The sequence below is a fragment of the Nyctereutes procyonoides genome, unplaced genomic scaffold (genome assembly GCF_905146905.1).
Source record: "Nyctereutes procyonoides isolate TBG_1078 unplaced genomic scaffold, NYPRO_anot_genome, whole genome shotgun sequence".
NCBI lineage: Eukaryota > Metazoa > Chordata > Mammalia > Carnivora > Canidae > Nyctereutes > Nyctereutes procyonoides.
The window spans coordinates 61,085,934-61,098,236 of NW_026575135.1; the positions used below are offsets into that span (position 1 = coordinate 61,085,934).

Genomic DNA, 12,303 nt, shown 5'->3' on the forward strand with positions numbered 1-12,303 from the left:
TCTGCCTGTGTCTCTGCCTCTCTCTGTCTCCCTCTCTGTGTCTCTCATGAATAAATAAATAAAAGCTTAAAAAAATAAATAAAATAATTTGTCCACAAGTTGTCTTCTATAAGAAATATCGTGTCTTTAACTTCTCTTTTACTGACAGATGGCATACTCTACAGAGGAAGTATTCCTTTGAGGAGCGGTATAGACTGAACTGTGTGCCCCCTTCCACCAACCCAATTCATATGTTGACGCCCTAACCCCTGGAACCATGGTATTTGAAGAAGAGGTTTTTTTGGAAACATCTAGGTTTATTTTATTTTTGTTTTTGTTTTTATTTTTATTTTATTAATTAAAAAAAATTTTTTTAACATCTAGGTTTAGATGAAGTCACGACGGGAGGATCCTTATGATGGGACGAGCGCCCTTTTAAGAAGAGCTAGAGAACGAGATCCTCTGCATTGAGGAAAGTCCTACGAAGACACAGTGAGAAGGCGGCCAGCCATCTGCAAGCTCTGAAGGGAGCTCTCCACAGAACGTGACCATGTTAGCCCCTACTGTCAGACTTCTGGCCTTCAGAACCATGAGAAAATACAGTTCTGTTTGGTAAGCCACCCAGCCTATGGTATTTTGTTTTGTCAGCCGGAGGTGAAACAAGGGAGTCCTAACAATGTTATTGTTATTACACTTCACTGACGATTTTTTTTAAAAAGATTTTATTTATTTCGTTGAGAGAGAGGGAGCCAGTGTGCGTGAGCTGGGGGCGGGGGAGAAGCAGACTCGACTCCCCACTGAGCAGGGAACCCCGGTCGGGGTAGGATCCCAGGACCTTGAGATCACGACGTGAGCCAAGGGCAGACGCTTAGCTCCCTGAGCCACCCAGGCGCCCCAAACATTTCTTAAGATTATTGTTATAAAAGACAGCAACGCCTTTTAGAGAAGTTTTGTGATTCTTGTACCTGGCGGTTGTCTTTTTCTCGTGGCATCCTTCTTCTCCCTCCCCTTGACTCCAGGCTTGACTGGGGAAGTTCAGGTTATCTGAGTAAAAAGACGTTGCTGTGTTCCCAGGCTCTGGCTACTGTTACAGTGTCTCATTTGGTATCCTTCCTATTTCTCCTGGCGCGTTTCCTTTTTCTTCACTCTATCTTTCTTCCAGGTAGTTCACCTTAAGGATAACCTGGAAAAAGAAACAAATGGTGTGCCATTGCCTCAGGCTCTACCCCCTGTCAACAGGTAAATCACCAAGCTAGGTTTACCGTTACAGCTCAATAAAATATTTGGAAGAAGAGAATGCACGTTTCCTGTTCTTATTTTGAAAAGCTTTTGTAAACATCTTAATCTCATAAGTTTGCATTTTATATCTAACGGGTTATTAATGGTCACATCATCTTGAGCCAGTTAATTAACCTCCTTGAGCCCATCATTCCGTATTCCTAGCAGGAAAAACTAACAGCAGCTGCTGCATTACTTCACAGGACTGTCAGACTCAGATGGAATAATAAAACTGGAATTTGTACAAGTGTTGGTTGTTATCTTGTTAGATGGGAAATACCTGCTTGTATTAACTTAGACAGATTGGCCACGTAGTTGACACATGGCACCAAAGTAGAGGCCTAGGTCCATCTTCCATGCCTGTTTGCATTTGGGGATTATTTCTTGATCACTTTGTACAAAAGAAGATTGGCTTACTTTAATAGTATGAATGATGTATGTCGGGAGTAAATGAGTGTAGCACAAATCTACGGGATAGTGCTCCCATAATCTCTAAGGGTACGCTAGGAACTTGGAACTTTCAAATTTCTTTTGACAAAGTGCTTCCTTTTTTTTTAAAAAAAAAAAAGGTTTTTTTTGTTTTGTTTTGTTTTTAATTTCAGATAGAGAGAGTGAGAGAGAAAGAGTGCACAGATGTGGGAGAGAGAATCTCAAGTAGACTCCCCAAGCAGGGTTTGATCTAAGGACCCTGAGGTCCTGAGCAGGGCTGAAATCAAGAGCCGGATGCTGAACTGACTGAGCCACCCAGGCGCCCCAACAAAATGGAGTACTTTGCTTGAGAGAATGTAGGTGTATTTTGTGGAGAGAAAAGCTCGCTGTTTTTCCCTTTTTCTTTTTTTTTATAAGCAGTAAGACTTCAAGTGGGGAAAGAAGGAAAGGGAATACTTTTCCTGCTTAAAACTCTAATTGAAGGCCTCAATTCTACACTTTCTCCATGGGTTGTGTGTGTGTGTTGGCATGCGCACGCATGGGTGTAAGTGGGGCTAGGGAAGCAAGGTGAACACGCAGAGTGAGAGGAAGAGAAAGAGAAGAATTAACACATGTAAGGGTGACACTGGGATATTTACTCTATCTCAGATGTGAAATTAAAGGTCCCCAGAAATTTTATTTTCCTTTTCTTCTGTCCTCAAACTCCCACTGGATAAATCCTGGTTTGTTTTTTTTTTTCTATGAAATGTACGTTAGCCTCAGACTGCCGTCATTTTGAAATAACTTGCCCTCTCATTTTAATGGAAATATATGATCCTTTTTTTTTCATAGAAATATACATTCTTTTTCTTAAAGGCATCATTACAGTTGCTGCAAGCCTAAATGGTGGAACAAATATTTACTTGTAGCAACAGAGATATGTACCGAACAGAATAAAGTTCTGGTGTGGGGGGGAAATGTCACACTGCTTTGGAAACATGAAAAATATTAATCAAATATAAACATCTGAAATGTGGCAGTGATGGGAAACCTAAAAATTAACTGTACTTGGTGTATAACATAGCAGATGAAGAAGTGTGATTTTCCTGCTTGTGTTGAGACATTAGGATGCAAAAGGACGAGTTTGGTTGAGACGCCTGTGGTTTTTTTCTTCATTAGTGTGATCTTTTTTCATATTGCCAAATTTTTCTTACAATCGAATGATATGAACATCTCATTGGCTTCCTACCTGGGTTACTTGCCCGTTTAAATCTATAGCAATCTCTAGGCCTAATTTTAACATGAGTCGTTATGTAAGTGTTCAACACTGTAAACCCTTATTCCTATTCATATCTAAACCTGTGCTTTGATCATATATCTATATATGTTACATCTCTTAAACATCGATGGGAAGTTTGAAGGGTGGGTAGGAGGCGTTCTTCATCTAAACTGTGTTTTTTGAGGCGGAGAATATAAAATGGCTTGTTGTTTGTGGAAGACAATATTCAGAGTTCCTTGTATGTCAGACGTTTCTTTCACGTGTGGAGATCGATTAGCTTCGTTTCCCGTCTGGTATCGGACCCTGCGAGAGATCAGAAACTTTCGGATATGTACTTTGATTAGGCAAATTATTCTCTCGTCCGAGCACGCCAAAACCTTCGTTGCTTCGGAGTCTCTAAGAAATGATGGTGGTGCGGCAATCACAGAGACAGTACTCTTATTATCTGCCGTCACTTCTTCAGCTCCAGTTCAGGAGAGAGTGTGAAAAGAGAGGTTGAAAGAAAAAAATGTAAAAAAACCCTACCGTAATAGAGAAACAAAACCAGCGTCTTTGCATGTAAGTACACCTCTGAGGTTTACACATCAACCTTATCATCAGTCCAGTAGGGAGGGAGGGAGAAAAAAGATACTTCCTCCATTACTTTCAAGGGCATTTGGTTCACTGGAGACTTTTGCGTTGTTCCTGAGAGTGGGCGAAAACAAAACAAAACAAAACAAAAAAAAAACAGACGGAGAGACTCACGTTCCTGGATAAAGCGTATCGTAACAGAAAGATGTTTGATAAATGAATATTTAATCGGGGCCAGGCTGTGATTTTTCTTCATGCACACCTTCATGTTTGCCTTTTCAAAGAACTTTAGACAAAAGTAACACTGGGTAATAACGAACAGTTAAGAAGCCGTATTTGCAGAGTGCCCTACAAACAGCTTCGTGGTGGATGGATTCCTACAGCGGTTTTCCAAGGTGACAGATGTTCATCCCACTGAAGCAACTGCCCCGAGAGAGTGGGGACTCTTCTGCCTTCGCCGTGTGGGCAGACGGGACTGGCATGGCAGGTGGTGTCAGAAAGCACCGGTTCTGCTCTGGGTCCTACAGCTTGAGCAGCTGAGCGATGCTTGGCCTCTGGAAACTTCGGCAGGTTCACTGGAAACACCGAGACAGTAAGTATCAGGTCATACAGTTCTGGGCATTACCTGAACCCACAAACGGGGTTCTCCGTAGACAATCCATGGGATGCGAAGGGCAGGCAGCCCCAAGCCGCAGCTGCAAGCGGCTGCATCCCTGCTGCAGCACTGGGGTCACACAAAAAAGGGAGCGTGTGCGCGTGCGTCCGGGGGGCCCTAAAATTCTGCACCTGGAGGGCTGTGCCGGGCCAAGCCTGGGACCCAGACTTGGCACAAGGGCGCCCTGGGGCTCTTCGCTCACCCAGGCCGCGGAGTGGTCAGTCGCCCTCCCTCGGCACGGGAGCGCTTGCTTCCGGTCGTCCCCCGAGACCCGGCCGACCCGGTCCCGGCCCGGCCCGGCCCGGCCCGGCCCGGCCTCGCCTCGCGCAGAGAAGCACCCCCGCGGCCACCGCCACCCCGCGCTCGCCCTCCCGCAGCGCTCGCGCGGAGGCGGGAGGGGGCGTGGCCTGGCTTTTCTAGCCTCGCCGGCCAATGAGCGTGCCGCGCCCCTTCCGGTCGGCGAGCCGGCCAATCCGCGCCGGGCGCTGTCATCTTCGGCTCCGCTCGGCTCTCTTCGCGGCCGCGGGGGCCTGGGGGCCGCGGCCGCTCGGGAGACGCTTTCCTTTTTCATTTTTTTTCCATGTGTTCACTTCCGGGTCCGGCGCCGATCCGGATGCCCGAGGCAGAAGGATGTTTGACCTCCGGATAAGCGAGGCGCCGCTGTGCATTCATTCCCGGCCGCATCGGTGGCGGCCGCAGCGACCCGGGCGGCGACTCTCCGGCCAGAGGCGGCGGTAGGAGGCCCCGGCAGGCGTGCGGGGAGCGCGTCGGCGCCGAGCTGCGTTCCCTCCCTCGCTCGCTGCTTCCCCCCTGCCTCGCTCGCCCGCCCGCTCCCTCCCTGCGTGGCTCGCTTTCCTCCTCCGGTCGCCGGCGGCTGTGATGTGCCGCCGCCGCCGCCGCCGCCGCTGACGGACGGAGCAGGGGCGCCGCCCGCGCCCGGGACCGACCCCGCAGCTCGCGGCCGCGCCTCCGAGGTAAAGCCCCCCTCCCGCGGCGGCGCGCGGCCGGCGGCTCGGTCCTTCCCGGGCGGGGCTGGGTGGGCCGGGGTCGCGGGCCGGGGCGGGCCGGGGCGGGCCGGGGGCGGCGGGGGCGGCGCCGCAGGGGGGCCGCGGCGGGGAGGGGAGGGGCGGGGCGGGGCGGAGCGGGGCGGGCGGGCGAGCGAGCGAGCGAGCGCCGGGCCCGGCCGGGGCGGGAGGGGCAGCGGCCGCGGGGGGCGCGGGGGCGCGGAGGGCCGGGGAGGGGGCCGCGGGCGGCGGGCCGGGCGGGCGCCGAAGTTGCGGAGCGGCGCTGCGCGAGCGGGCGGCGGGGCGGCGGGCGGCGGCGGCGGGGCGGCGGGCGAGCCGGGGGGAGGCGGCGGCGGCTGCGGCGGGGAGGGGTGCTGAGGGCGGGGTGCTGTCGCGACCGCGTCCAGACCATTAGCCCCGGGAGGGAGGGGGGGTTGGGGCCGGAGGGCGGCGCGGAGGAGGGGTCGGGGCCGGCGCGCCCGGGGGTCCAGCTTCCCGCTGGGGTGTGTGTGGGGGGTGTGTGGGGTGTGTGGGGGGTGTGTGGGGTGGGGGGCAGGGGTTCCCCTATTGGGCGGGGCAGGGCAGGGCAGGGCAGGGCCGGGCCGGGGCCTTAGCGCAGAACTTGAGCGCGGCGCGAGCCGGGGGTCAGGCAGCCTCCGCTGCCTGCTGGGAGGGGGCCGGCGCGTTGTTCGTGGCACATGCAGGGGAAGTGACACGCCGAGGCGTCGGTACTCCTGGAGCTCGGCTGCTGCCTCTCTTTCCGGGGGGCGGTGATGGAGATGTGTGCGTGCGCTCTGGGGCGTGGGCAGGCGGGCCTGTAGTGGGATCATTCCAGGCCTCCGGGGCGGGGGAGAGACAGACCGAGACAGGGAGTGCGCGTGGGAGGTGGCTACTGTGGCTGCGCCGTGCGGATTAGGTGTGACTCGGTGGTAACGAGTGTGGAGGCTGGCCAGCCTGCCGGTGACCCCCTTTTAACCTTTTGTTTTAGCGCGTCGCCTTTAGTTGGAAGATTAAGAACCTACGGATTTCGAAGAGGTCGAGAAAAGAAGTGGATGCTTGTTCCTTGAGCAGTTCCTAGTGAAATGACATTTGCTGACAGTGAAAGATGTTGAAGTACATCGAACTTGGAACGTTTTTCGAAATTAGAAGTCTTTAGTTTTTCAGTCCGTGCATCCATATTTTGGGGAATACATGCTTTCCCTGCAGGGAAAAGTGGAAGAAAAACAAGCACAGGTTATTGCTTGGTTATGAGTTTAGGGTTCGAAAGATGTAAGGCCGGTTTTAGAGAACATTTTCCACCGAAAATCGGACGTAGTTCGGGACATTGTTCTTACCTTCCTTGGGGGTGGGGTGGAGAGTTCTGGGTAGCGTCGTCTCATGACTACGTCCAGACTTTGCTTCAGCTGTGGTTTGAGCTCAGCTAAAGTACATTTTGTCTATATTAGCCTTCCTAGTTGCCCATCAGGTGGGAACCGTATTGATAGGCACTGAAAGAAGCCTACCATCAGACAAACTGTGTGGCTTTGGCATGGCTGCTCTGGAATGTGCAGACACCACGGCTTCCAGGGGAGCTTGCATTTCTGGATATGCATCAGGTATTCCTAGTTCTTATTGGGATGGGGGACAGAAAGGTTCATTTTAATGTTGATAGGTCTGAGGCTCTGTGGGCGGGACTTAGAAAATGATAGTCTTCAGTGCTGCTTTATAGTGTGCTCAGTGACGTCTCCCGCCGCTCATCAGCTCAAGAATCAGTACATTATGTCATTATTGATATTTTCATTGTTAACTTCCCAAAGCGTTGGCTGTTAACAAAATCTCCACGACGGTATTCATTGATTCCTTCAACTAAAAAGACAGGAATTCTAGTCTAGGTGTAGTGTAGTAGCTTTAGCATGTGCAAGGGATGTTTACTCTGTTGTGAGGACGGAAGAGCGGTTAAAACGAAGATGAATCAGACCCAGCCGTCACCTTAAATGGAGAAGCAGACACGCACTGAGATAGTTGTAACTCAAGACACCTGTGGGATTTACTACAGGTGCATGGAAGCCCGGTGTGTGTGTATGTATGCGTGTTTGTATGCGTGTGTGTGTGTGTGTGTGAGGAGGGAGAGAGAGAGAGAGAGAGAGAGAGAGAGAGAGACAGATCTTTTTTGACTGGGGAATTCTGAATTACTTTGGAGTTGGCAACACTCCATTTGGGCATTCAAATATTATAGTGTGCCTAATGGGATTTGGCGTGTGTGTGTGTGTGTGTGTGTGTGTGTGTGTGTGTATGTACGTACGTGTGTGGGGAGTTAGTGTTCTAGGCAAAGAAAACAGCTGCAGCACAGGCACGTTGGTTGGGTCTTACCGGGGCGTGTTAGCTGGATGTGAGGCTGTGCCAGGAGGTCTTTGTGAGAGAGGAAGCTGAGAAAATAGGTGGAGATCAGGCCATGGACGTCCAGAATGCCTTGCATTTAAAAATGAGTCAGTTTGAGGTATAAAGTTCCAAATGTCCAGATGTTATGCTTCTAGGAAGTAGGTAAGGCAAGTAAGGATAGTAGGTTCAAGGAAACAAAGTATAACCGAATAATCAACCTGTTACCATTTGTGCTAATGGAGGAATGTGGAGAAGTTCCTAATCAGCAACAATCCATACCTGGCTTTGTCCTGTTTCTGTACTTGAATTTGAATATGGGTGTGTGTGTCCGGAAATCTGGTCATTGGTTGTATATGAAATGAATCCGGCCTGTAAAGATGATCCTCCAGAAGAGAAGAGAAGCTCTCTATTTCTCTGTAATCCCCTCCATACCGGCAGTAGGGTAGTTTTCTGGTGTAGTTGATTGATTCAGAGTTTCTCCGAAGGGAACAAGTGGTGGTTCAAGTGTCAGAGGGTTTCCCCAAAGGATGTATTTTTAAACTTTATTCATGAGCGACACACAGAGAGAGAGAGAGGCGGAGACACAGGCGGAGGGAGAAGCAGGCTCCATGCCGGGATCCCGATGTGGGACTGGATCCCTGGTCTCCAGGATCTAAGCCGCTGAGCCACCCAGGGATCCCGGCAAAGGATACTTCAAACTAAATAGAGGGATTGCTGAAATACTAAACAACAAAACTAAACAAGACACGGGTCATTGGAGAATTACTATTAATGTGAGATTCACTACGGATAAAGTGAAATGTAAGGCATCTACCTACAGGGAGGGGAGAATTGACCATAACAGTGGGATCATAAAATGGGAGATGTCCACAGTTCTGGATAATATGTGGAAGGTCTTTAGTTATCTTAGATGTTAAATGACCCTAAAATCATTTAATCCTAAACTTTATCGCTACCAAAGAATACTCCGAGAAGTACCGCCCTCACGGTAACAGTGGTCATGTCCGTGTGGACTCACATTACAAGGAAGATTGCATGATGGATTTTGCCAACTATTCCCCTGTAGGTGTTCAAAAAGGATTTCTGTAACTGATTTTGTATTACGGTGAACCCCCTCAATGACAGCACTAATACCTGTTAAAATTTTTTAAGTGCCTACTTTCTTGTTGTTTTTTAAGAGGTTTTATTTATTCATGAGAGAACAGAGAGAGAGGCCGAATCATAGGCACAAGGAGAAGCTGGCTCTGTGTGGGGAGCCCAGTGCGGGACTTGATCCCAAGGCCTTGGGATCAGGCCTTGAGGGAAAGGCAGACATTCAAGTACTGAGCCACCCAGGCGTCCCGTAGCGGGGTATATTTTTAAATCGTTATTTTTTTTTTTGCCCCCGACTTCAGAGTTTAAGACTCTGAAGTTATCTTTTTTTTTTTTTCCTTATTTTTTTCTGATCTTCCGTTCTCTTCCTCTTTCACGTTTTCCCGAGGTTGGCACTTTGTGATACTGATTCGTGTTGTTAGTATGTGTTTGGGTGTTGGTTCTTCAAGATGGAACTTTTTTGGAAATGACCATTTGGTGGATGTCTGTAGCTCTTTAATTGTAGAGATCCCATAGGAACGACAGTAAGGTTCTAAGTGACTAAAGACACCTCAGCGTATCCTTTCGTGTTGATCAACAGGTCAGAACCGTGTTTGGGTTTCACGTTTGTGTAGAAACCAAGTGTGTATTATCCATGGATGTGAAGTGACTTTGGAGAGGTACTGCATTACTCAGAAAATACGAATTGGGAGAGGTATGAAGACAGATAAGGTCTACAGACACATTAGAGGCTGCCAATAGACACTTTTTTTTTTTTCCTCGCTGCCTTCTTAAAGCTGGGATTTAGAAATCATAAGTGTATCCTAAATTGTAGGTTTTCCTACTGTTATCGAGGTGAATAGCGATTTGTTCTTAAACTATCGTAGGTGCTTGGTTACATTATACTCTGCCCTGCTGCTCCCTGCCCATCATCTTTGTAATGAGAAAGGATTCTTAGTGATCTTGAAGTGTTTATGGATTTGGTAGAGAAGACAGCCCCTTTGGACATTTTCTTGACTAATAATAGATCCTACAGTTATAATTTAATTTGACGCAAGTCTATAGTTGAGTTATATCCGCATCTGCCTAAATCTACATCCACGTATTTTATAGCTTTCACTGCAATTTAGTAAAAATCTTATGATGCTCTTTTTCCTAGGACACCTGTGAGTTGTTGGAGGGTTGATCGGTGGGTAGAATAAAGAGTGACTCTTGAGAACAGAGTATCTTAGGAGATTCTGTTTAACTCACCTGTTCAACCCACTGAAAAGATTGATACTCTTCCTTCATTTACTGGTTTATGCGCATGCTATATTAAATTGCAGTAGACCACTCTCTAGTTTGTGTTTGAATTTTTATTCCCTTTTGTTATATTATGCTTACAAAAGTTATTTGTGTTTGCCCCCAACAAGTTGTTGGTGGCACTTGTACTTGGGTGTTGCAGTTACACAGTTCGACGAAACGTTCAGTGCACTACGGATGCAAAAAGTTATTTGTCTAAGAACCTCAGGCTCTTTTGAAAACAGGTGAGTCCATCCAGTAAATTATAGTTAAAATAAGTGTGGGTGAGATAATTTGAAATAATGAGGGGAACCCTCATTGAATCCTAAATATCAAAAAACATTCTGCAGTAAGATGCTTTTCAGTTTTACGGATGTCTTTCCCCGTTCAACTGACATGAAAAGTCATAGGCGATGTACGGTAGGTGTGGTTTTTGCAAGAAGGACAGATTTGTGATCTGTAGACCCATTCGTTAATAAAAGGACTTGGTCTTGCATTAAAAGATTGTTTTGGGATTGTACAATTTTTATTGTTTAAGTTGCAATAAGATGTTTAAGACATGTAGATTTGTTATATGTTCTTTTTGAGTTTTCTTCTTTTAAGAGTTTTAAAATTTATTTGAAAGAGAGGGAGAATGAGGGAGCAGGGGGAGAGGTGGAGGGAGAGGGGGAAAGAGAATCTCAAGTGGACTCAATGCTGAGTGCAGAGCCGGATGTGGGGCTGGATCTCAGGACGCTGAGATCTTGACCTGAGCTGAATCCCAGAGCCAGAGGCTTACCTGACTGAGCCACCCTGGTGCCCCAATGATTCATTCCCCTTTGAAACCGCCTTGGGAACTCTTGGTTAACTATATATTAAAAGAGAGTATCTGTTTCTAAAATACCATCTCTTTTATATTCTGTCTTAGAGATTGATTTCCTAGTGTCTTCTTATAAAAAAGGAGATGAATTCTGGTATTCCTGACTGTATTCATTGCTACCTTAGGGTGAATTGTTCCACTGTCTTGTCAGATGAGTAACCTCTGGTTCTCACAAATTTTCCTGTGTGGCCCCTGATATGATTTTGTATTTTACCTTTCAGTTTTTACATAGAGGGGAACCTTCTTAGACTGCCAGCATCTCCTCAACCTGAGTAGGGGCTGCTGGAGTGCATTGGTAGAGGAAATTGTCCCTTGGAAGAGGAAATGCCATACTCTTGATGTGTACCAGGAGCATTTGGGCTTGGTGCAAGGCATGCTGGTCTAACAGCTTAGGGGAGCTGCCTCTTGTCTTGCCCAGCTCAGCTAGAGCGAAAAGGAAAACTTTTAGGACTTTTAGGTATAGGAAAGGAGGTCCAGGTTGGCGAAGGAAAGCTAGGTAGGGTGTACTATTTATTTGATGTCACTGTATTTTAATGCCTGAAATGGCAGTAGTTTCTGGTACGGAACAGTGAAATATTTATGTAGGACTAGGTTTTCTGAGCTTTGCCCTGCCTTTCTGTGATTTTTTTTTTTTTTTTTTTTTTTTTGGCTGTGCTCTCTTCTTTGTGTTGGATTCATCCTCAGACTGGTAGCAAGGTCACATCTAGACATGCATTGGCCAGGAAATGTTTTGCACAAGCTTACCAGCATACTTTTCCTTTCATGTTTTATTGACCAGAATTAGGTCATGTGTATTTCCTAACCAGTCATGACAAGGGGAATAGGGTTATCATGGTTGATTTCTGTTAATCAGGATATGTCCCCTGAAGTTGGGGATGGAGTCACATTTTCCCGAGTCACAGTGTGGAGGGGAGGATATGTTAAAAAATTGTGGGAAGGAAGAATTTGGGGGAAATGGATGTTATTAGAAAGGCAATCAATAGTGACCACTACATCTACTTGTTTTGAGAATGAAAATAAATAATGCATATAAATGCACTTTGAACTTTAAAGGTTTGGACAGACGTAGCAGATGAAAGATTAGAAAGCTGTCTCTATATTGCTATCTCTTAAATATGCTCAGGTATGAATCTTTCAGGAGCTGAAACACTGTTAGTTTTCATATTGACTGAGTTTGGGTCATAAAATCAGTTATCCAAGTTGTGAGATTCCATCTTTTTTCCCATGAAACTCATAAAGGTATTGTAACTGTAAATTAAAAATTTGTACCTGTGAACTTGATGTAATTTTTTTCTGAGCTGCTGCCCTCCCTCCTTTCCAAAAATTACCTACGCCTTTGCTGTCATCAGACTTTCTTCTTTACACTTAGAGGACAGTGAGTGAGTTTAGGAAATGGGAATTTGTCGGTCAGAGGGAGTTCATTTTGAACCATGGAATCCTAGTGAGATAGGAGGAAAGGAGAGTTTTTACTTATTTTGAGAGAAGCAAAAAAATTGGCGGAGGAATGGGCAGACGGGAGAATCATAGAATTTCGGAATTGAAATGAAATGAATCATGGGAA

At 47.3% G+C, this 12,303-nt stretch overlaps 1 protein-coding gene across 6 annotated transcripts in view; it reads left to right on the forward strand.

Moving 5' to 3' along the window:
• The first annotated feature begins 4,747 nt into the window (after positions 1 to 4,747).
• The window catches only part of CEP120 (centrosomal protein 120), a 168,237-nt gene continuing 160,681 nt past the window's right edge, over positions 4,748 to 12,303 (forward strand). For 2 of the 6 annotated variants that reach the window (XM_055302046.1, XM_055302047.1), the window contains exon 1: positions 4,755 to 5,143. Coding sequence is in view for 2 of the 6 variants with exons in the window: in XM_055302048.1 (XP_055158023.1) it covers positions 6,702 to 6,768 (67 nt within the window). In the remaining 4 variants the exon portion in view is untranslated. Of the gene's footprint in view, positions 5,144 to 6,161; positions 6,769 to 12,303 lie in introns of all 6 variants that reach the window. The other 4 variants (XM_055302048.1, XM_055302045.1, XM_055302043.1 and 1 more) reach the window with 4 other exon arrangements.